We start from the raw sequence: 24,815 nt of genomic DNA on the forward strand, positions 1-24,815 counted from the left end.
TCACGAGCAAACCCAAAGGAACCCCTTGAACGGGGCCAGATGGAGGCAAGGGTTTTTCTCCAAATAGATCTGAAGAAGGGGCAAGAGAAGAAAAGGTGTTTAGGGCTTTCCTGGTTGTTCCAATAAAGGATGCAGTTGGGGTTAACTAGGATATGGCGGCTAATAAGGAAAGATTGGGTGGGAAGGGCATGGTTGAGGCCCTGAGGGCTCTCCAAAGGGTAAGGGAATGGCACAGGATGAAACCTTTGAATAGACCCAAGGGGGTTTAGGGTTATGGGTTTGGAGGACATTCCAGGTTGAGAGGGTGAAGGTATTGGTGGGGGGTGGGAGCCAAACAGTGAAGTCATGAAGGGAATTAGTGAGAGAGGGGAGAGAATCCCAAACCTGTGTGAGAAGGGGGAGGGGGGAAGGATTCCAAGATCCATTAGTGATGAAGGCTGACAGGGGGTGTTTTTGGGGATACAGGAAGCATAAACATTTCGGGGGCTAAAATGGTTATAGAGAATGCCCATCAGGTGCCACGGATTGAGCCAGAATGAGGTGAAGAGCCAGAGGAGATGGAGGTAGAAATAGCAGAAAGAGCTCGGGATGCAATAAGAGAATTTTCCTCCATACCCACGAAGGATTAGAGGGCATAGAAACTGTCCAAAAGGAATCCGCACTAAGCAAGTAGGAATGGACCCAATTAACCCAAATGGAGTCATGCTTTGAAGCAATTTTCCAAATGAGTTTAAGGAGGCAAGCAAGGTTAACATGTTTGAAGCTTCTTTTTTATCTGTTCTCTTTATTCTTTGGTGAGCTCGAGGGAATGCAGCCACCCTCCATTCTGGTGGTCTTTGAGATGCAAAGGTGACAATGTAATCTCCACTCTCCACTCTGGCTTTGCTGCTGCTCTAGCATCTCCTATTATGACAACAGCTGATGTCATTGAGCATTGTGGTAAGCCAATCATGGATGGTCTGAAACCGGCCTTTGCGATTGCGGCTGAACATGTACACCCTGAAATAGCACCCAACCTCAGTTGGTTTATGATATCAAGCCAATTGAGTATACCATTCATCTCTGCCCTCCCGGGTATTCAAGTTCAGATGTTTTCACCATAATTCACAGGAATGTGAGTTGTGATGAAGTCAAGGTCAGCCTCAACTACCCTCTATTTCTGTGATTTTCAAGACAGGAGTATGGGTAAGTAGACTAAAAGGAGGCTAACAAATGATCACTTGCCTAGTTCACATATTCAGGGGTGAAATAGTTGCAGTAAAAGGTAGACCAAAACATCTAACATTTGATTACGTATACCAAAATTTGACGTACAGCATCTGATTTGTATCCCAGATGGCAATATCAACAAAGAATATGATATTTTTTGAAGGATATCTGAGATGGATGCATAGTCACAGCAATCATTATTGGGAAATGAGTCCAATTCCAGTGATTTGGGCTGGTGTAAGCAGTAGGAGTAGAAGTTTCAGTGCCATTTCATAAGGAAATTTAAAAGTTAAAAATAAAAACATAAAACCAGAAAAGGAGAAAATAAGAAAAAGTAGCTGAACAAACAGGAGATGCAAACAAGCTACAAGGAAAACCAATGCACCTGCTTTGAATATCAGCAGTGGACCTAGGTTAAAGTCGTCTTCTTCAGTTCAGATGGTATTTACTTAGTAAAATCAAGTATTCTTAAACAGTCAATATATCATATTGGTTAGTGAAACAGCAGTGGTGAATGGGGTCTGGGTGCAGGAGGGAACTGGGAAGGGGTCTGGGCTGCACCACAATATGCAGTTGTAACCTCCTTCTCCACTTGTTTCTATTCCTCCCCAAGAAGAGGACCATTCCAAGACTGCAGCTTCAGTTGAAGCTGTAGCATCCCAGTGAATAGGAGCTTGAAAACATAATGCCAAGGTAAACAAGATGTTTTCTTATTTTTTGGATGAATAAATAATATATTAATGAAAAATCCAGGTGAAAACAGTCTTTAGGAAGAAGACCGGAAAGAAAGGTTTAGTCCCCAGGAGACAACAATTAAGCTTGTTCCTTGGGGTATCATCAATCAGGGGATGGGGAGTAGCTACAAGATGTTATAGGTTCAGGTTCAGCTTCACACCACCCTCCATGTTCACCGGGCAAAAAATTAGTGAGAAGGATGGGCAGGGGAGAGATTTACCTTTGCCAGAAAATGGTTGGCAAGGGGAAGGTCTGCCTGGAAATACTGTACTTTACCTTCACTGGAGATGGGAAAACTTCCAGTGCTGGGGGGTTGAGGGGAAATATACTTCAAATTTGATTTTGGGAATTCAGGTTTGAAGAGAGGAGGATAGAAAAGGTATTTTAAATCCATCATTTTGTTCATGATATACAGATGGTAAGAATGTCATTTACGTTCAAAACTGACAGCTCACTAACAGCATCTGGCTTCATTGGTGTGGATGTAAAAGTCCAAACAATGTGGGGTTGCATCTCAAAGGTACCAATCCTAGGGGGTGCCTAGCTGGCCAAACTTGTCTATATACAATCATCTTATTCCTTTCAATTGCACTTTTTGTGCTTATAGATACAGTAAATATGCTAGTGTAGTTGTTTTTACTGTAGCTTTTCTATCCCCCCGCCCCCAAAAAAAAAATTCTTCAAAAAATTTTAAAAATGAACTTTGTGGATGTGAAATTGCTAAATTAACAGCCAGGAATCTTGATTGGATATGTGAAACTTATGTACTTCATTTATTGTGGGTTTTCAGGTTGGAATGTCAATTGACCCGAATCTTCTTCTTTCAAACTTTCCCATTGTTTTGGGGATGTTAGGACTACTAATTGGTGGGAAGGCTCTGTTGGTAACTTTATTAGGTAGACTTTTTGGAGTTTCTACCATAGCTGCAATAAGGGTTGGCTTTCTTCTTGCACCTGGTGGAGAGTTTGCATTTGTAGCTTTTGGGGAGGCTGTTAATCAGGTCTGTCTTCCTACAAGCTGGCATATTGATTTCAATCACTCTCATCTATTATTTGGAATTGAAATCTAATCTACTTTATCCGCCTGGATTTTACTGGTATGTTTATATGCTCAAATGTTTTCCAGTTAGGATTTGTCCCTATCTATTTTCACTTGGTTTCAGGATGGACTTTCCTGTTTATTTAACTAACCATAATTTTTAAATCCATGGTTTCATGGGTCTTTCCAACTGCGCATTCCCTAAAATTTTGTAGGTGCAAAGAGAAGATCACTACCTGAGGGAATGGGCTAGGCTTGAGACTAGCAATCTCTAGGTACAAGAGCTCTCTCCTCAATACACACATTTGAATGGAGAGAAAAAGGAGAGAGCTGTATTTGTCGCTTGAACAAGCTCAGCACTAGCTACAAAATGGCTTGAAGAATTGCAATGCCTTTTCTTCTTGTTTCCTCCCCCATCGGATAGGTTGAAAAATGAAAGTGTTTGTGAATTTTCTTCACAAACTCAGAGGAGTTTTTTCTTTTTAATTTTCCTTCTGATTTCACTTGTTACGCTGTTTATACTATATCATTTATGAAGTCCTCTCACACTCTTTTGTGTGTATGGAACAAAAATGCCGAGACATTTTTGTTGCTGAAAGGTATTTCAAATAGGTATAACCATGAACTGTGTTGTATTAGATACAAAAGTAGATCAATTTGTTAACGAATGCTCCTCTATAACATCAATTGAATTCATGGAACCAGTGGCATGCCAAATTTAAAATTTCAACATGTGAGAAACTCTGTTTCCATGTTTTATTTATTTGCCTATTTTTTGGGTGGACGTGACTATGTGGTGGAGCTTTTCGCGTGTCTTATATAACCACTTGTGTTTGTGTTAGTTATTTCTTTGGGCCTGTTTTTTGTAGTTATACATTGGTGTACTGGTTTACAAGTCAACTTCAGGAATTTATATATGCACTGGATATATAGGGGATTCTATGCCAGCACTCTTTCTCAAAGAATAAAAGATTTAAAGAGTATTCTAGCTCAGAGCTCTTTCTTAAACAATATGAGATCTAAAGGGTATTCTATCCAGCACTCCTCTTTCTTAAACAATACAAGGTGTAATTTTCATTGCTATGGTACAAGCTAGTGAGCTACGATTGGCCTTAAATTTGAACCTTATTGCTGTTCCATATTACTGCCCTTTGCTCTTCTTGAATCATACACTAGTAAGTACTAGTAACCACTCAGTGTTAGAGCTACTTGATTTATGGTCAAATGGTGCCTTGCCTTTCTCTGGTGTCAAGCATGCCTATTTTTCATTCATCAGTTTAGTCCCTCTGATCCGTGGCATTTGATTGCAGGGTATAATGTCTCCTCAACTCTCGTCTCTACTCTTCCTGGTAGTCGGGATCTCAATGGCACTCACACCATGGCTAGCTGCTGGAGGGCAATTAATTGCATCACGGTTTGAGCAGCATGATGTGCGAAGTTTATTGCCTGTAGAGAGTGAGGTATGACTTCTTAGCAATTGAGTACTCACTGCTCTCAGATCCAATGTTTATGTTTCATTTTTGAGCACCCTACATGTGAGTTACATCTGTGGCTAGCACACCCTTGACATAACCGGGTGCGCAGGAATATGAAAAAGTTTTGTTTTGCTTTGTTTTTTGTTTTCGTTCTTCTTTTTAACTTGTCATAGTTGTTGAACTTTTCAATTTTGCAAATGTACTCTGTATTTTGCAAGGTCTTGAAACCTGTTCCCTTACTAGTTTTATGATTTGAACGTCTTTCCTCATCTACTGTAATGTAATGTAATGTATTCACATTTCAACCTTGTGGGAGGTTTTTATTGTAATGAGATATGTTTTTCATCTTTATTTGATTTTTTTGTTAAGAATTTATATTTTATCTGTAAACTGCTGAGAGTTAGACTACTTTGAACCCTAAGGCAGTTGCTGATGAATGGTTTATGAAATGTCAAGGTTATATTTGGCTTTTCTTAACAATGAGCCTGTTGCATCCATTTTCCTTTTGAAATAGCTCATGGCAAAGCTACAATGGCTCTATGAGTGAGCTTACAAATATAAAATCTGTTGGTTGGCCTATCTTGTTGTACCACCTGGAAGACTGATGGGACAATTTTAACCATTGGATATCTAGGAAGTGTTTTGTATTGGTCTTGTATCAAATTTCGAGTTCATATCCAAGGACCCTCCCCAAACCCCCCCCCCAAAAAAATATCCATCTCAGCAGTCTGCACATCAGTCCATTTTCATGGACAATTTAATCCTTTGTTTTGCCATGTTACAATTCTATCTGGGCTGAAACTTGATATGTGACCAGAAGCCAGCCCTTAGGGCCTATGTGTCTGTGGTTGTCATGGTGTCTAGGGGATCCAAGGCATTAAAGGGGGCCTAGATAGAAGGCAACAAGAAGAAGGTGCTTGCCTAGATGGTCAAGGTGCTCCGAGGCAACCAAGGCTCCTGGGCATCTGGGTTACATGAGATATATGACCAACTATTTATTCTATCACAAAATTTCAGTACCATACGATCTGCCTTGTGACAGAACTACGCATATATCCATAAATCCCATTTCCTCATAAATCAGTACTTTTAAAAAAATTGTTCTTGAAATGGTTTGGGTTATTTTTATATCTGCTCAGACCTGAATGAGTTTGCTGGATGCTGGAAGGACTGATGTAATGCGATCATTCTGTTTGATGATTGTTAATGTATGTGTCATGAGTCATGATAAAGTTTTATTTTGTTTTACCACCTTTGTTACTGGTTTCAAATGCTTGACCAACAAATTTGCAAAAGCTGTCTCAATCTTCATCTTTATATGTTATGCATGATATTAGTCATTATTGTTTACATAAATTGTTCTGCATGTCAAATCTTGGTACTGGTATGCTCTTGTTCAAACTCACGTACTGTCATGGTCATTGCCTTCCTGTGCTTTAGCATCATTAGTGCAATTATTTCAGTAGTTGATTCTTTGTTAGATTCTACTTGTCCCCGTCTCAATAATTAGAAACTGCTTCATTTTGTAAAAGATTATTTTGGAACAATATCTAAGATTGATGTTGTTTTGATTGATTTACATGAGTTATATTTCCAGTGTAATGTCAGCTTCAGTTAAATTTGGGATAGTGCATCCATATATTCACCATTAATTTTTATCTTGCTTTTGCTGTGATTCTGTTTCCAGACGGATGATTTGCAAGATCATATTATAATATGTGGCTTTGGACGTGTTGGTCAGGTATTTTCCATATCTGCATTCCTCTTTCCTGCTTCAGCTGACATGTTCAGAGTGTTTGGTCAAATACTTAACATATTAACTACAAAATCATCTTCTTTATTTTGGGTTCCTGAATGTGATGGTAGTATTTTTATTATTTTTTTTCTTTTTTCCCTCAGATCATTGCGCAACTTCTCTCTGAACGATTAATTCCATTTGTTGTTCTTGATATCAGAAGGTAAGAATTTATTTTATTTCTTATCACAGCAGGTATTCAAGGATGGCTATTGGACTTCTTCTATATAGTATCCTTGAGGGATGAGAGTTCATCTTCTCATTTGATTTTGAGTCATACTTAAGCAGTAGTGCCAACAGAGTGGAAGTTTTAATGTAGGTCCACAAATTCAACTCTATTTCCATGTTTAACTTAGTTATTTTCTTCCATGGTTTCAGTGACAGAGTGGCAGTTGGGCGTGCACTTGATCTTCCTGTGTATTTTGGAGATGCAGGTAGCAAAGAGGTAATGCAACAAGTGACAACTAACCATGTGCATAATTGCAAAGGCATTGCCTATGTGATGCCTTGGCATGCAGAGTTTTTCTTGGGTCCAAGATTCAATTCAAACCTTTCTGGGTTGAATCTTGACATGCTTCTTTATTTTCTTGTGTTTAGGTCCTCCATAAGGTTGGTGCTGAAAGAGCATGTGCAGCTGCAATAACTTTAGATAGTCCAGGTGCAAATTATAGAACTGTTTGGGCTTTGAGCAAGCACTTTCCAAATGTCAAGACATTTGTTCGTGCCCATGATGTTGATCATGGTCTCAATTTGGAGAAGGCAGGAGCTACAGCGGTATTTATTTGATGCTTTGTCATTAATTCTCTTTTTCTTTCTATCATTTAGGGATTGATTTGTTCTGCATGCTTAGTATTATCTGGCCTTTTGAACATAATGAACAGTTACGAATAATAATTAATGGAATTTCAGTTTCTTCTTTTCCTCTAGGCTAAACCTTAGTTTAACAGATCTCCATAAATCAAACAGGTTGTACCGGAGAGCTTGGAACCAAGCTTACAGTTAGCAGCTGCTGTTCTCGCTCAGGTGAGCAGAATGACTCACTTATACTCTGTTTGGTTAAATTAAGCATTCAGCGTGATGTTTTCATTTCTTAAATTTCTTAAGGTAAACAGATAGAAATGTATGAGAGTGAGCTGGTAAATCAAAACAGACACCAAACTACAATCATCATAATTGAAATTTAATATCCATGCAGAAATCTTTGTATGCCGTGAAGGTGCTCTTCTTGTTGATTAGAATATATATATAATATTTTACCTGCAGAAATTCGAATGTATATTTTATAACTCAAACTTATGCAGTTGTTAGCCTTAGCCCACATATTTTCCATATCACTTAACATCAACTTGCGACCAAAAACCCTTTTGAAAAATTTTCTTTTTATTTCACTTCACTAACCAGCAATTTTTGCCCCTCTTTTTTTATAATATCACTTTTCACTGCTAGCCAACCAGAGACTTTAGTTATAGTAAATATGATGTTCTGCAGCTTCACCATGCAATGACAAGGTTGATTTTATCTTCCTTCTTCCCCCACCCCCCAAAATAAAATAAAATAAAGAACACGGGAGGGAAAAAAATAGAAGATAGAACAATGTCTGAGCAGCAGAGACACCTTGTGGTCCTTGGGATATATCTCATGAAGTTTGTCACCGGAGGATAGAATGCCCTGTCAACTCTTTAGAGTGTTGTTTTTGCTTATTCAGGTTCAATATTAAGTGGGTTTATGAAGGAGGCTCGTATTTCTGCTTTCTTTGTACCATATTCACAGCATGACAGTTAAAATGCATATTAGATAGCCCATATTCCACCAATCAGCTATTTGTGAAGAAGACAGGCATTCAAATCCTACATGTCAGATATTCTAACTTAACAGGCTAAAAAAGATTTCAGGAAATTGCCCAGATGATAGCATTCAATTTCGATGCTAAGATTACTTGTGATCTTGGCATTATTGATTTGTATATGTAGGATTGAATTCTCTCATCTTCCTGTTTCTTGAAGTAGGATTTAGGTCTATTTCATCTCCATAACTGGAGTTTTGCTATTGTTATGAGGAATAGTTAACCACTAATAAATTTTTAGAGGCAATGCTGTCTTTAGGACATTTACTCATGCTGAGTCCTTGGAGGGTCAGCCTTTAGTGTCAGGCATCAATTAAGATTCTTCTGTGGTCCAGTATTCTATTCAAATTGCACTGAGGACGATGCAAACAGGAAGCAAATGTGTCACTAGTAATGGATTACCTGTTGTTTGTTGGACCGATAGGTTTATGGGTTTTCAGTGCTCCTTTTGCCCTATACTTGGCAGCTGCAGGCTGTTGAACATCTGATTCATCTTTCTACCATCCTTTTGATTTACTCAAGTAGGACCCCACATGAACCCCACTGCCTAGTTAAATGTTCTAGTCTCATCCAGCAAACTTGGCAGGTTTTATGTATCTTGCTTTCCATGTATTGCTCTTAGTTACAATAGGGATGAAATTTTTTTCCTCATGTTGGTGATAATAATTCCACTATATTATGTTTTTTTTTTTTTTAAATATGATTTGCACTCAATGTACTGATTGATCCTTTCTTACACGTGGCAAGCATTTAATTGTCAAACTGGACTTCCAAGTCCATGTGAGGAGTGATTAATGGTTGAATACATTCAATCATTCTGATTCTTTATTTTTTATTTTATTATTATTATTATTATTTATTATTATTATTGTTTTTTAATGTATTTTGGTGGGTACAGGCTAAGCTGCCTATGTCAGAAATTGCATCAACAATTGACGAGTTCAGGACCCGCCATCTCTCGGAGCTTAGTGAGGTATTCACCATGATGTTGAAGCCAGTTCTACACTTGTACTATCTTTTGTTTACCCTTGAAAAGATTTTAGGACCATAGGCTTTCCAGTAGTTCTACATAACTTGCATTTCTGGATGGAGTGCTGTGCAGATGGGTTAATCTATTGACATCGTGTGCAGTTTTGTGAAGCTCGTGGAAGTTCTCTAGGTTACGGATTTTCAAGGGTCATGAGTAAACCCAAATCTCAGGTTTCAGATTCCTCCTTTGAAAATGAAGTGGCTGAAGGAACTATAGCAGCGTGAATAAATACTCATCTACAAACCACAGAGAGAAAATCAGAATCCTCATAAACTGTATAGCGGGTTATTTCTCCCATTGGTACAAGTTGTACAGGAAAATAAAGCACTTGAAGTGAATACACCACCTGTTCATTGGTTGTATATTTTAATCAGTTTTGATCATTCCTTCCCTTGCAGTTGTTTTCTCAGAGCTAAGACGCAAAATTGCTGGTAGCAATGAAGTCCAAAATTCAGACACGAATATAACTGGTGTGTTGCTGGTTAAAGAGTCTGTAGGGTTTTTTTTTTCATCCAATGACTGCATGGGTGTACTTTCAGCCATTACATGGACAGGATCACATACAACAGCTTCTCGTTCGTAGTAGTTGAAAATGTATTGGTTCACCATGTACAGCCATCTGGAGAACCTTTTGCCCTTATATAACATCAGGCAATAATGGAGCCTGAATCATCTGTGGTGTAGCAAGGCATCTGGAGCACTATGGACAACCTTGTTAGCAGTCACATGTGGAAAGTCCTCAGTGCGAAGCTGTAAGACTCATATCTGTTGTTTTTTTTTCTCGATATAGAAGCTGTAACCAAATTTACAACTCAGTAAAGGGCTTTCGCTCCTATCGGGATGAATGGAAGGGGGTGGCAAGTAAACTACAAATGGCTTGATATGGATCATGAGAAAGTAGATAGAGGATATGCTTTTCTCACACCATTCCACCACATATTAAGAGGGAGGTTCACTTCTGAGTTTTGACAAAATGAATCTAGGTAGGACCCTTGGTAGATATCCTATGAGCCCCCTTTTGAATGTATGGTGGAAAGGCGTAAAGGAAGTTTAGACCTCTGCCTTAATGGATAGAGAATCCATGAAGATTGAGGATATGCTCTCCTCACACCTCTAGGAGGGAAATTCATTTATAAGTTTTGACAAAATGAATCAAGGTAGGATCTTTGGTGGATCTCCTGGGAGCTCTCATTTTGAATGTGTGATAGAAAATCCAGACTCTTATCCAACATATGGAAAGTGCATGCGGCTGCATGGTAATATTAGCAAGGCCATTTCACGGGTATTAGACTCTTTTCCACACCATTAAAAACTGGTTTTTTTTTTTTTTTTAGGAAATTGAAGAGCTTTATTTATTTAACTGAAATCCCTTGGGATCTTACACATTAAAGAATCAAAAAGTAAAACCCAATTTAAAAAGGGGGGAGGGGAGAAGCGGTACATGAAGCAATCTTGTGTGCAGGCTGTGGATTAGCAAGTTCATCAGTTGCAAAATTGGCTTCACGAGGAACGTAGGAGAATGAACATTCAGTAAACGATGCTGCCAGCCTACGAATATCAGAGATGAGATGTGAGATTTTCCAACTTTCATAGACATCCAGATGTGTAAGGGAATGAACAAGCGATTGGTTATCGCTCTCCACTTGGATATGTGTGATCTGGAAGTCGATAGCTATGCGAAATCCTTGTTGAACGGCTTGTGCCTCGGCTATAAGAGAGTTCTGGGATCCTGTTCCTAGTCCAAAAGCAAACACTACATGATGGTAAGAGTCACGAGCAAGACCACCAATCCCTGAACATTTGGATTAGTAAATGAAGAGCTGTCCACATGTAACTTGATCCTACCCGGTGGTGGAGGTTCCCACCTAATGAGGGAGATAGGTTTTCCAGGGGGGCGAAGAGTGGTTAGAGGAGTAAATGCTTGGATCGCATGTTGTAATCGCAAACTGGCTTCAGGAATCTTTGGGGGGGGGGGTAGAAGAATGGATAATTGTGTTGTAGTATCCCCAAAGAGCCGAAAGGGCGATAAGGCTATGGAAGTGCTGCTATCTATGAGGGGAAGAGCCGGCTGAGTGAGTGGTAAGGGCTTGAAGTTGGAGTGAGTGACTGTTATAACGGCCTAAGTACACGATTGTTCATATTATCCTTCCTGGCATTTTTTACGAATCTCATGCCCTTAACATCTAAATCAAAATTCATGGAATCTAGAGTTTTTTTTCATGGCATTCAATTAAGTTAGGCCTAAATTCTTGACTATCCATTTGAGTGAAGAAAATTTCAAAGTGTGTATTTTTTTTCACTTTTTTGAAAATTTTGAAGTTATCCACACCACTGTTAAGTTAAGTTTCTTAGGTTCACTATGTACCCAACCCTTATATACACTTTGTTGAAAGCCCCACAACCCCTCCCTTGCCGGCAACCCTTAGTTTTCTTTTATTCTCTCTGTTGATTTCGTCAAGTCTTCTTCTCTTTTCTTTTTTTTCCTTTCTATTTATTTATTCCCCCCCATTGAATGGATCCTCTGTTATCCTTACTTGTATGATAATAAAATGTGAGAGAAGCCCAAGAGAAAGGTGATCCAAGTAATCCCCTCTAATACAATTACAACTCGAGTTTTTTCTAAAGTCTTATCCGGTCCAATTTTGACATAAAAATTGACCATTCATTTCCTTATGGATGGACAATGCATGTCTCAAAGTTACATCTAAGAGCTAAGATAAATTAAAATAAAATTTTATATTTTTCAAATCTCACCTCAATCCTTAGATATAACTTTTGGACATGTGTCTTGTTCCAAATTACATCTAAGGGTTAAGATTAAATAAAAATGCCAACCTTTGTCATAATGGTCAAGATAAAATTCCAAATGTTCATCTGGGCTAGCTTACACGCACTTGACTATTGCCTCAAGGGAACTTTTATATAATTAAAATAGGCGGACCTTGCCCTTGGTCTTTAGGGGATTTAAACTCTAACCTCTTACATGGAAATGTTGGTCTTTTGCCAACTAAACCACCCATCGGGTTTTAAATTCTAGTGTTTTGTATCATTGATGACATTAGATTTTTGGGAGGGAAAAAGAAAAAGTTCTTTTCATTTTGCTCACTTAAGTTGGGCTCAAACTCTTATTTGCCCACTTTAAGTAGCTAATATTTTAGTTTGTCCAATTTAAAAGGAATATTATTTTTTAACCTTTACTGTTAGGTTTTCATGTGTTAATACATAAATACCCCTCATCCATGTGAATGACCAAAATGCCCCTCTCACTTATTGTATACCTACCCCATCTTTTTCCTACACCTCGTCGGAAATCCCACCACAGCCGTCTACTACTACCCTTTCTCCTACCGGGGACTGCCTTCCCCACCTCTCCCTCACTACCCATTAACTTTTCCAAATGCCTTATCCACTATTTCTACTCCCCAGCAATGGAGATAATTAAATCCTTGTTGTGAGGAAGTGAGCTCATCATCAATGTTTGTTTTTTGGAAAAGGTGTTGAAGGCATGGAAGAAGAGGCAAAAACTGTATTTGGCAGGAAAATTTCAATGAAACTCGTTACTCTTTGATCTCAAAATCCTTGAAATAGATACCAAAGGAAATCGATTAAGAATTGCGTAAAAAATCTGAAGCTCAAATGGGTGGGAACAATTTTTATCAACACTCAAAGACTTTTTCTAGTTCATCAACCTCATTTGGTCCCTCCTATCTGTAGATTTGAAGACTGATGATGTGTGAGCTGCACTTGTTTTTTTTTTTTTTTTTTGCTTACCATTAAATTTATTGAACTAAATTTGAACCGTTTATGATGGACGATCTAGATTTAATCCTACCAAATTTAATGGAAGGATTTTTAAGACCATTCGGCCAAACAGTTTACACGGCTATTCAACCACCCCTTCCTTTTTATTTTTCATTTCAGTCTCAATAACAGATTGATTCCTTATTTGCCATTAGTTCATTAAAGAGCCATACTGGTTAGGTTTGGGTCTACAAACCCTAAATCTCTGTGTTGTTTTGGATCGACGGTATAGAGGATTTGATCTTTCTTGCTTTTGTTTTGGAGTTCTAGAGATTCAAGGTTTTGAACTTGTAAACTGTCATCATCTTGGTAAACCTGAAAGGTTACATTGCTGGAATATTCTGGAGCTTGCTTGCAAATTGATTATTCTCTACGGTCAGCTGTGGGCTTTGAATCGAAATCGAAATCAATAACTAGACAGAACAACAGAGCTTCAAAATCATCCATAGAACTATTTCAGATTTAGGGTTTTGAATCATTTTGTTTTAGGGTTTTGAACTGGTGGAAGTGGGGAGGGTGGTTGCTTGTAGGAAAAGGAGTGGTGGTCGCCCGCGGCGGTAGAATTTTTGGTGAAGTGTAGGAAGAAGATGGGAAAGTTCTTTTACCCACCTAGAAGTTGGGTATACAGTGAGTGAGAGGGGCATTTTGGTCATTCACATGTTGAGGGATATTTATGTTTTAATACACGAAACTTAATAGTCCAAGTTAAAAAACTAACGTTAAATTTTATTTTTTTTTGGAATATTTCATATCATAGGGCATACGGCAAACAAGAGTTTGGGGCCGTTGCCAAATGAGAAAAACTCAAAAAATCATAAAAAAATATTGGGAGATCATTTAGATCGGAAACGGTTCTTGTTTGGGTCGAATTGCAGTGTTCTTCTCCCAGCTCCCACGGATGAATGCCACGTAACATGTCATCTTCCTGGTCCGTTGATACTAACTTATCCCCCTTTCCCGCAAAATCTCTCTGTGCTCAGACTCTCAGACTCGCTCCCACGGAGCTAGAGGGGAGTGGCTTCTAAGCTCGACTTGAAGAGCGCCAATCCTTCCAAGATCCATAGAAGTGTTTACAGAAACAATCTTACGCTGCAGACCAGATGGACCGTCTCACTGTCACCCCAAGCTACTTCAGTGGCTGCTCTTTCCCATCTGTCTCTTTTTCTTCACGAGGAAGAAGCTGTCTCTTTTTCTCTGTCTCTCGTCGACCGTCATCTCTGATTTTTGCTTCTAAAGATGAACCTCAACTCGACCATTGGGACAAAATGGAACTCAAGTTCGGAAAAATGATTGGCGAAGACCCTAAATTAACCCTCGCCAAGGTTCCTTGTTTCATTGGCTGGACTCTCTTCTTTACTCCCTTCTTAATTGAATTCTGATTTTATGTTATAACTCTCACCGGTTGCCTGTTTTCAGATAATGGGAAGAAGATCCAACCCAGATGTCACTTTTCTTGATATCGAGAAATCCTTCCGGACGAAGAAAGGAAAATTGAGTAATGATGATTTCGATGAGGTTCCGTTTGATGGGATCACCGGAGAAGATCAGTCGTCTAGTTCATTGGACAGCTTGAATTTGGTCAGGCCTGTTCCGAAGAAAGGGATCAAATTCCAAGCTCAGGATAAACCCACTGTCTCAGAGATAAGAAAGTCAAGTCAATCAGTCGGGAAGGCGGTTAATGCTACAAAGAGTAGCATTCCTAACGTTATCTTGCGGAAGCCAACTAACTTTCAAGAGGATGATATCAAGGTGGGCAAGTCTTCTTCGAGTTTTAAAATTAAACCCAATTTGTTACTGAAAATGAGGAAGGAGCAACCCATGGAGAAATTTACCGATTTCACGGTGTTAAGGAAACCTGAACCAATGGGTGTCACTACTGACACCATTACCAATCAGAAAACTGGATCTTCTGGAGACTCTGTTGACTCCAGTTCTGATGAAACTCAAGAATTCAGCTTTAAATCGTCCAGTGAGTCGGAGACAGATTGTAAAGCAAAGGTTGCCGGTGAACCTGTGGAGGATACTTTGAACGATGAAGGTAATGCAAAAGAATTTCACTTGAACTGGTTATGTTTAGAATTGGCCAAATTGATATTGCGCTTGACATTCACCCAAAAAAATTTTGGTGCTTGATTTTTCCAAGGACTACAGCCGCTTGAGCAGAGTGATTTGGGTTCTGCTGGGAAGGAAGCTGCCGTTACTCATCCTTCGAGTGTAATATCCCCAGAGGCTAGGTTGCAAGGGAAGCCTCAGATGTATATTAGCTCACCGCATATCATGCTTGCCATGTTTTGTTTGTTAACTGCTATATTGTTTTTAACTAATAGATTTTTATGCTTTAGGTTGAACACATCAGTGAGAGAAATATCTCAGCCTGCTAGGGTGGAGACAGATCATGAAAGTGATAAAGTCTTCAGCGATGCCGCTGAAGTCGAGGAGTTTCTAGCTGCAACACCTCTAGGGGTGAGAACTTCCCTGCTGCTGGGTTCTCTTGTATACCCGGATGTATAACAATGTACATCTTAAATTGCAAGTGTGGATTTAAGATTTTTGAAAAATAGGAAGCTACATGCTTTTTCTCGTGTCATTCAGTCAGATGTGCCAAAAAAAGCACGGATTTTTTTTTCCTTGCAAATTTTTTGTTTTCAACTGGCAGTGATCCACATAAATTCTGAATATATTTGAAAATTGAAATATTAGGAGCGTGAAGATAATGATTGGGCAAAGGCTGAAGATATGCAGAAGACAGGAAGGCGGGAGGAAGTGGAATTGATCAGCTGCAGCACCCGAGGTTTTGTTGTATGTAGCCTTCTATAGCAACTAAAAATACCTTGTATCTATGCTTTAGCTCATTCTTTTACTAATTGCTCTCTTTTTGTTTATACTGTGCATCTTGACTTCTATTGTGTTATCCTCAGGCTTCTTTTGGATCTTTGATAGGCTTTTTGCCGTACCGAAATCTTGGTACCAAGTGGAAATTCTTAGCTTTTGAATCGTGGTTGAGAAGGAATAACCTTGACCCATCTAGGTACAAGAAAAATTTAGGCGTTATTGGAAACAATGAATTTCAAAACAAGAATTATTCTCTGGATGAAAACCTGAATGTGGAAAAGGGTCAGAAAGATGAAGCATTGTCACCAAATATGAAATTTGAAGATCTTCTTGAGATATATGACCAAGAGAAACTCAAATATTTAGCGTTATTTGTTGGCCAGGTTTGAATTACTCAATTTTACCTCTAATGTCATACTTCTTATCATTGACACACTGAATATCAATCACATATTTGCCTTTTCTTTTTTGTAGAAAATCAAAGTAAGCATGGTATTGGCTGACAGAAAAGCAAGAAGGTTAATATTCTCTGTGAAGCCAAAAGAAAAAGAAGAACTGGTTGAGAAAAAACGAAGTCTCATGGTGGGTAGTTTTTTTTTCTTTTTTCTTTTTCCTTTTAAAGTGTATCTTATTTACATTCTCCCCGTGAAAGCATGAAGATATTGATTTGGGGAATGAATGACACATTGTTTCACCAACAGTTCACCCACCTCCTTCCAAAGAATAAAGGCTATAAATTTTCGTTCTTTTTCTGTTTTCCAATGGAAAGATAGCTCAATTTTAGACCAACATAGGGGTCCCAGATTAATCTAAGCTTTTCCTTAATATGTGGCGTCAGTATCAGCAGCCCTGTTCCATCATAATCCTGCACTTTAGGCCATAAATAATGAACTTTGTTGTCTTTCTAACTCTAGCCATCTGATTGTACCATCAGTCTTGGTGGATTATTGATTTTCTATCCGAAAGGCTGATGATACCATTGATGTTTCGTTGTCTTGTCACCTATTTGTGTAATTGCCTTTGTTCATGCTTTTGGGCATTGGTGTCATGTTTGGTTCTGTATGTTTGGATACAGCGACTTATGCTAATTTTATTCACCAATCAGGCATGGTACATGGATACTGTTGATGCATAGTTGTCTATAGATATATTCCCCCTTCCTACAAGTTTGGCCGTACATATTAATTTGATTTTAGATCAGAAAGCTAATTATTATTCTAAATGCTGCATTGATAAGGTTGAATAATGAGAGCAGTTAGAAATAAAAATATGCAATTATTGACTTGCAACTTGACATTAGAAACTCTTGATATTTACTAAAAAACTAGAATCTCTAGAGCCAAAGTTGTACGGACTTGAAATGCAACTTTTCAAGAATTGAATTTCCATTCAGGGATTCAGATGCACAAGGAAAGATATCAAAGGTATCTTGAGGAACATTTAACACCCTATAGGGTTAGATGGACCCTTGGATGATAGCTCCATGGCTGAACTTTCACATAACCCACCACAGTGAAGGGATTCCCATTCAGGGATTCAGACGCACAAGGAAAGATATCAAAGGGAATCTTGGGGAACATATTAAAACCCTATAGGGTTAGATGAATCCTTGGATGATAGCTCTGTGGCTGAACTTTCACTTAGTTCTGAAAATTTTCTTTCCTTTAAGTACTATATCAAAGAGCTGTCTAGTATATACTTCTTCTTTTATTGTCATTTATATTTTATCTGCAGGCTCAACTCAATATTGGGGATATTGTCAACTGTCGCGTTACAAAAATCACTTATTTTGGCATATTTGTTGAGGTAAAGTAAACCTTCTGCTTATCTATCCATGTGAATGATTTTTGTAATTATATTCCTCCTATAAAATTTTAAGTGACATTCATGAAGGTTGATGGAGTGCCTGCACTGATTCACCAGTCAGAAGTGTCATGGGATGCCACTTTGGACCCCTCATCATTTTTCAAAGTTGGTCAGGTATTAAAATGTATTCTCTAGCAAGGGACATCAATGAGCTAAACCTAGCAGGAATTTTATTTCTGTCTAATATACACTACTGTGTTTCTCTCTTTTGAGCTTATTGGTTTGTATGTTGATTTGCTGAGCTAAATAATATTACATATTGTTTTGGTTATGGTTATCAATAGCCATTCCTGCTTTACTGGATCTGGTCTCTACTAGAATTACTTATGAAAACCTTGAAAAATTGTCATGTTTTCAGATCTTAGAGGCTAAAGTGCACCAATTGGATTTTGTACTGGAACGCATCACTTTATCGTTGAAGGAAATTGTGGTAAACTTTGATTGAATCTTTCCTAGCATTTTGGTTGCTCATTGATTAAGGGAGTTCTTTCATCAAAATGTTAATTTTCATGTTTATATGTTGTATTGCAGCCAGACCCACTAATTGAGACCTTGGAGTCTGTGGTGCGTGATTCTAATTCATTGGATGGTAGATTTGAAGCTACAAAAACGGATGTTGAGGTTCTTGACTCTTCATACTTGGATCATTTATGCTTTTTTTTTCAGTAGTCTCAGTGCGTATGAGTTTTATAGATCCTGATTGGCAGAAAGACAGATATTTCACACTCATTATCTGACAATGGTGTATTCACAAACCTCTTATGGGGCTACTAGTTTTTGTCTCCCATCTCATGGAACCCCAGTTAGCTCCGGTTAGCTCTATTCCCTTTTACGGGTATTTTAATGATAGGTTGAATCAGAAGTGGACAGTCATATTTGGTTAAATTCTTAGCAGCAAATTCCTATGTTCCTTTTACTATGGTATTTCTGAATAAGTGCCTGGATGACAAGTTTAAGTTAAACATGGAGGCCTGATGTATTCTACAATCTGGAAGTCAGATTTTAGAAGATGAAAGGCAGAATCCCAGTGAAACCTAAATTTTGGAGGACATGAGCAAATAATTATTAAAAACTCAGGCCATCACCTGTAGCTTGTCAATGGAACTTGTATCTTGCGGAAAATAATTCCAAATTCCGAAGCAAATCTAATGGTTCGATCCAAGTAATAGGATAGATCAGAAATCGAAAACTGGAAGATTCACGGATTTAGAAGGTAATGAATGTATTTTGTTGCTGGCAACAAAAACTCAGAATTAGAAGCTGAAAGATTAACAATTGAAACACAAGTAGCAAGTGAGATTCAAAAATACAGAAAAAGAGCAAGTTAATAACTAAATAAAACAGGAATAACAAGTAGAATAGAAAAAGCAACTTAGGAAGACAAAATAGTGATTAAGTTTGGAATTTGAAACGGGCTAGAAAATTGGCAATCCAGCAACGTGAGATGTTGCCAGCTTGCTGCAGGTCACTAAAACATGGCAATGTACCTCCAGCATTATTAGTGTCACCGAAAAAGGCAATATTCAAGTTTCTTCATAACTCTGGTAGAGGAGGTTTATGGCTACTCTGCTTATAAATTCCATAATAATCACGAAAATAGGAAACCACTATGACTAGTAGGAGGAATCCCTACTACTCAAGTCACTCTACAAAATAGAAACCATCTAGAACATTACCAAATAGAAACTACAGGCGACATGCAGGACATCTGTCCACCTCTTCTTGAAGCATTACTAAATAGAAACTAACAATTGATCTCATATTGACCTTGTTTTTGGTCTAAAAGAATGGGCCAATACAGAAAAATACCCTCAGATTTTTAGCCAGTGACCTGTAGAACCCAATAGGGACTAAAATTTAAATGAAACTTGAACCAAACCCTGAACCAATGACATTTTAAACCAATTCTGGATTGGTTTTTAGAAGAGCTGCATAGACAGGCTGTTGTGTTCTTATTATCTACTTAGCCATTTGCTCAGACTTTCAACCTCTCTTCACTATTGACTGTTCTTCTCATCCACAAGGAATGGCAAGTTTTCTCCTGATCAACCATCTTTGACTTCCTTGAGTGCAGCACTACTTTCAGTGTGTGATTGCTCCTTCCATCTAATTTCGGTTAAGTCCATAGTATTACATTCAAAATACTAATGTACTTTGCACTTGAAATTCTATTTTGATGAGTTCTGTTCAGAGTAACTCTTACTGAAGAAAATTTCCACTCGGCCCCTCCCTTCACCTCTTTCTTTCCTTCAATTAATTGGCTGCGATAATTAAAGAGGAAGGCCTTTATATTTGTGTAAACTACTTCTATCAAATCACATAAATATCCAACTCTAAAGGCCTTTTCTTTTTGGGGCCATGAAGTATGAACCTAAACCAAAATGATCTCTGCTTTAAGGAATCAGGTCTTACTTTCCTTTTCTCCTGTGGGTCCCCGTCACTTTGGTAATATATCTGATGTTTTTAAACATTTCAACACTATTATTTTTAGAGGATATGCTGTTTTTGACACTGTAAATGATATTAATTTCTTTAGTATGGTAATGTTTAATTAGGTTACCAGCTTTAATTCTTTAGTTTTATCCAAGTGACAGCTGCAATTTAGGGCAAAGCCACATTGGCTTATGAAACAGATAAGTAAGTTAGAGGGCTGGTCTACGTCTGATTAAGGGTCTTGTTCCTTAAAGTTTCTGCAATAACTTATTTTGCCTTTTCAGTAACTCCTCGTTTTTAACATGTATTTCTTCTCATTGATCGAAATTACAATTTGTTTGACAGTGGGCTGATGTGGAATCACTTATCAAAGAACTAGAGCAGATTGAAGGCATTGAATCTGTCTCCAAAGGTCGTTTTTTCTTGAGCCCTGGTTTGGCTCCAACATTTCAGGTCTGTGCAACTAACTGGCTGGATTCATTTTAATTTTTTTTCATAACTCCCTCCACCTCCCAGCACCCACCACACAAACCAACCCACCTAAAAAAAATAAAGAATAATAGTAATAATAATAAAATCATAAAAATAATAGAAAACCTCAACAGATAACAATTCATAAATTACGACAGTGAAACTTAACATGTCCATTGAAAAATAAACTCATAATTTTATTTTTGTATTGAGTATTAGATCATAGCATTGAGTTTGTTTCAGTGGTGAGTTTCAACATAGATGCTTCGGAGGGATGTTCTACAGGGATAGCAATAGTGCAGTGATGTGTTGGTTGGATTTCATTTGGACCATCAATGACCAAGCCTGATAAATCTGTACCAGTATCAAGAATGGAATCTGGAAATTTTTTTAACTTGTCTACCAGATTTTCCAATCCAAACAATGAAATAGTTGTTCAGTGCATTCAAAGTTTCAGATCAGATGGTCACACTGGGTGCCTTGATTATCAAATCTAATTATTTTTTAATAATATAAAACAGAACGAAGATGCATATGGTTGGATCTGAATCAAGATTGAAGGTTAGCAAATCTGTTGCTGTATAAAGCGAGCTGTTGTGTGTAGACTGTTGCAATTATGCAATATCCCTCCCCCACACACACCAAAAACCCAACCCCACCCCAGCAAAAGGAAAGAATCTACTGCATTCAACCCCAGCCTGGTTTGGACCATCGACCATGGGGACACACTGGTATTCATGCCGATCCATTTTAAAGCCATATATTCTACTCATAGTTGAACATATTTTTTTGTAAGGTTTTAAATAAGTTGCATTTTGGTTTTGACCTGGTAAGGGGTGTCAATAGGTCAGATTCATATGGGTTCACTGATACTGAACCTGATCCTAGTAGCCATTGACCAACTGTAACCCACACACCTTAATCATTCAGAGAGACTGTTTTCTTATGGTAGCTGCACAACAAAAGAGTGGACCCCAAGTTTTTTTGCATACCTAAGTCCACCCTAACATGCAAATGTCACAAAAATCATTTACCAACAGTAGTGAGGTAGGCCAGCTTTCAGGTTTCGGCTGCGCTGCTGCTACCCTAGTATTAGGTGCTTTCAAACTTTGACGTTCATGATCTCACAAATTTTGGTCAAAGATTTGAGGATCTTGACTGCACTTTCAAGACATTTCAACAAATTAAAGAGACTGATGCCAGAATTGAACACCCTAAATGCTTCTCTAGTAAGTCCAACCTGTTGAGCAGTAATGGTGAATAGTGGGTCCCATTTGGTCCTTCCAACCAAGGAGATAACACCGTTGGGTTGACTCTAGAACATCCATTGCTCATGTATGGGGCCCCCCCCCCCCCCCCCCCCTCTTTATGCTGCTGGCTGTGGGTGGGGGGCATTGTTGTTAATTGGTGGATACCATTAGACCCTTGGCCTCCGACCACAGGAAGAACATTCATAGCTCATCCAGTAAAAGTAATTTTGTGTAGATTCAAATCAATTTTTTTCTGATTCATATCTCTTCTTCCTCTTCTAGAAACTAATAGTCTCGGCCTCTGCTTCTACCCAGTCATTTTCATGAACCGAAAAAGTATCTCAGGGATCTTGATAATTACATTGTTCATTCATCTACTTTCAGAAATACTCCTGAACACTTAATCATTTAATTGGTTGAGCTAACAAGCTCACCCTCCAGTGATCTACCCCTACTGTCTTCTGGCTACTTTTGAGTTGTTTGTCTGTTGGGCAACGCTAAGCAGTTCATCTTGAAATGATTGTTTTCCCTGTTGGATCGTGGAATGCCATTTTTTGGGGATTGGTAAAATTTTCTTTGTGGTGATTGGACCAATAATAAGGTGTAAAACAAGATAACCCATAATGTTTGGACATCAGGTATCTCCCTCAGCTTCTGTTGATCTATTATAGTGTATGTTAGGCTTTTGTGTCGGGATTCTTATTCTGTTACCTTGTGCTGCCTGGCTTTCCTTTGGTACAGGTGTACATGGCGTCCATGTTTGAAAAACAGTACAAGCTGCTTGCTCGATCTGGAAACAAAGTACAAGAGGTAAAGTTCTTTTTTCTTTTGGTTAACTGAGAAATATTTAGTTTTCTCATTGGCACTGGTGTTGGGGGCCCACCCATGCACACAAACCTGTCAAAACTTTCCATGGGGCTGTTTCACCATAAAATTTTTTGCATGAGATCTTTTGGGAGAAAAAAATGATCGTTTGAACCAGACCAGCTGATTAATAACTCATTTCTTGTGGTATTATTTTCTGAAAGTAATAAGCTAATCCAATTGAAGAGAATCTCCAGAGCGAGCTACCCTTATTTGCTTGCGTATTCATAGCTCTAGTTGCATAGGAGTGTTGAGTTTTCTGTGGACTGCAAAGATGTTTCCCATCAACATTTGAATGGTGGATCTTCCCTTGAGTTTAAACCTGCATGATCTCTTTGCCTTTGGAAACAACAGTTATGAATTGGAATTTTAAATAGTGGTCCTTGAACTGTCAGAATAGGATTGCAAATATTTGGATGCTTGTGAGCATCTTGAGGTCATGACCTTAGCAAGGGGTTTCCATTGGTTCACAAGTCAATTCCTCCATGGACACTCACCTCTGGTTGAGTAAGATTATGAACCAAAATGCCTAGTTGAATTGTGAGCTTACAAAGTCATTAGAAATCCAATGCATGAATTATTGAGAGTTACACATGGCGTTCAGAAGCAAAGTATGCATTTCTTTATGTCCAGATTCTATTCCAGGCAGAATCCTATTGTAAATTACTTGAGATCCTACAGCATCATATTTTGTGGTGTAATTCTAAGTTTTTGTTGGTTAGATTTTATTATACATCTCTTTTTAATTATTTATTGACGGACTAATGATGAAATTGTATCTTTGGGCAGGTGATAGTGCAATCATCCTTGGATAAAGAAGAGATGAAAACTGCAATATTGAGATGTACAAATAGAGTGGAGTAAATAGATTTCATTTTACTAGGTCTACTTATTTATTGTAAATCCCCATCGCCTAATGTTTAACCAAGTTAAGTTGAGCCCACAATGTCTACCTAGAAATATAAAGAAGAGATGTAAGAATGAATGAAAAATTTCCCATGCTTTTTGCCAGTTTAGGAGATTTTTTTTTTTGGCCAAAAGTTTAGGAGATTTTCAGTTCATGGAAAAGAACACCACGGAATGAGAAACCTGTTGAATAAGGTAAATAGCCAATCAAACACTTGCTGATCCCTAATGACTAGCGTTTGCATGCTAGCTAACAAATGAACTAGAACACCTTGATTTCTCCCTTTCTTTTTGGCGTGTCGTAAATGTTTGAGGTTGTCTATGTATTTCATAGAAAAAGTAATTACAAAGTTTTCTTTTATTGCTGAGAAATGTCAATTTTAGTGTACTTGAATAATCGTAGATACTTACATTTAGACCTGTAAACGGGTTGGATTTGGTTGGGATATACTAGTATCCAAATCCGAGTTTGGCAGAAATTTAGAGAAGGCATCTGAATTTAAATTCGAATTTTATCGGATATCTGATAATAACCTGAGCATATAAACTATCCGATTATTGATTTGTGATTGTAATTTTTTTTTTTTTCAATTTCCAATTTTGGAATACCATTATCATCCATTTTCAGAGAAAAAAAATGGGGAATATTTTAGTCTATCTCTATAATTTTATTTAGATATTATTTGATTCGATAAACAATTATCCGAATTTGAATTTGGTTGCTTAGCGGACGGATACAGATATTTTTAGGTAGAAAAATTTCGGATATGACCCTTAAAAGAATACTGCTGCGAATTCGAAAGTGAATTTCGACCATCCATTTATAGTCTACCTACATTCATTTTTATGTTCTTCACTCAAAATTCCAAACTTGGAAACTGCTTCACAGAATAAATGCTTCATATAAGAATTAAGCCCATTTATTGCTATCCATTGTTCACAGAGGATTTATTTTCGATTTCTTACAATCCGTGGCTATGGTGGATTTTAATTTGGTAGGGATACGTAATTTAAACATTTAACCGAATGCAAATATCATACCGCCCCCCCCGTTTTTCGGGGGAAACCCCGCGGCCCCCCGCCCCCCCCAAAAAAAAACCCGGGAACCGAAAAATGATAATTTGATCATTTGGTGGTGGTGGTGAGCTGGTGCAGCAGGAGCCAAAGAGAGAAGGAGACGAGTGAGGAGAGGAGAGAACTGGTTAGAGGGATGAGAGAAAAATGTCATGGTTTAGTGTTGAAAAAATGTCGAAACGATTAGAATAAG

General features: G+C 38.1%; 2 protein-coding genes across 4 annotated transcripts in view; both read left to right on the plus strand.

The window, feature by feature from the left end:
* LOC149013546 (K(+) efflux antiporter 2, chloroplastic-like) overlaps positions 1–10,071 on the plus strand; it is a 35,477-nt gene extending 25,406 nt beyond the window's left edge. The window contains exons 13-22 of one of the 2 annotated variants that reach the window (XR_016174144.1): positions 2,735–2,944; positions 4,293–4,442; positions 6,145–6,198; positions 6,357–6,415; positions 6,631–6,697; positions 6,850–7,026; positions 7,219–7,275; positions 8,994–9,068; positions 9,227–9,425; positions 9,524–10,071. Coding sequence is in view for 1 of the 2 variants with exons in the window: in XM_089160229.1 (XP_089016355.1) it covers positions 2,735–2,944; positions 4,293–4,442; positions 6,145–6,198; positions 6,357–6,415; positions 6,631–6,697; positions 6,850–7,026; positions 7,219–7,275; positions 8,994–9,068; positions 9,227–9,349 (972 nt within the window). In the remaining variant the exon portion in view is untranslated. Of the gene's footprint in view, positions 1–2,734; positions 2,945–4,292; positions 4,443–6,144; positions 6,199–6,356; positions 6,416–6,630; positions 6,698–6,849; positions 7,027–7,218; positions 7,276–8,993; positions 9,069–9,226 lie in introns of both variants that reach the window. The other variant, XM_089160229.1, reaches the window with a different exon arrangement.
* Positions 10,072–13,886: 3,815 nt separating this feature from the next.
* LOC149013547 (Nucleic acid-binding, OB-fold-like protein) lies at positions 13,887–24,186 on the plus strand. 2 transcript variants are annotated; one of them, XM_089158801.1, is made up of 14 exons: positions 13,887–14,248; positions 14,343–14,964; positions 15,070–15,181; positions 15,269–15,389; positions 15,627–15,725; positions 15,845–16,141; positions 16,233–16,340; positions 17,493–17,564; positions 17,652–17,738; positions 17,983–18,054; positions 18,156–18,245; positions 20,403–20,510; positions 22,520–22,588; positions 23,432–24,186. In XM_089158801.1, the coding sequence occupies exons 1-14, from the start codon at positions 14,027–14,029 to the stop codon at positions 23,504–23,506; spliced, it is 2,154 nt and encodes a 717-aa protein (XP_089014927.1). In that variant the 5' UTR covers positions 13,887–14,026; the 3' UTR covers positions 23,507–24,186. The 2 variants fall into 2 exon arrangements, with proteins under 2 accessions (XP_089014927.1, XP_089014928.1); XM_089158802.1 differs by lacking the exon at positions 13,887–14,248 and having other exon boundaries at positions 14,872–14,964; positions 15,078–15,181.
* The last annotated feature ends 629 nt before the right edge of the window (positions 24,187–24,815 follow it).

This window comes from Hakea prostrata, chromosome 6 (assembly GCF_041222555.1).
Source record: "Hakea prostrata isolate BN-2017 chromosome 6, UWA_Hpros_2, whole genome shotgun sequence".
Lineage (NCBI taxonomy): Eukaryota > Viridiplantae > Streptophyta > Magnoliopsida > Proteales > Proteaceae > Hakea > Hakea prostrata.

Bases quoted from the DNA above. Each gene is read 5' to 3' on its own strand.
- LOC149013547 (XM_089158801.1), top strand. From the start codon at position 14,027: ATGGACCGTCTCACTGTCACCCCAAGCTACTTCAGTGGCTGCTCTTTC. The intron at 14,965-15,069 runs GTAATGCAAAAG...GATTTTTCCAAG, and splicing joins GGATACTTTGAACGATGAAG to GACTACAGCCGCTTGAGCAG. The intron at 17,739-17,982 runs GTATTAAAATGT...TCATGTTTTCAG, and splicing joins CATTTTTCAAAGTTGGTCAG to ATCTTAGAGGCTAAAGTGCA.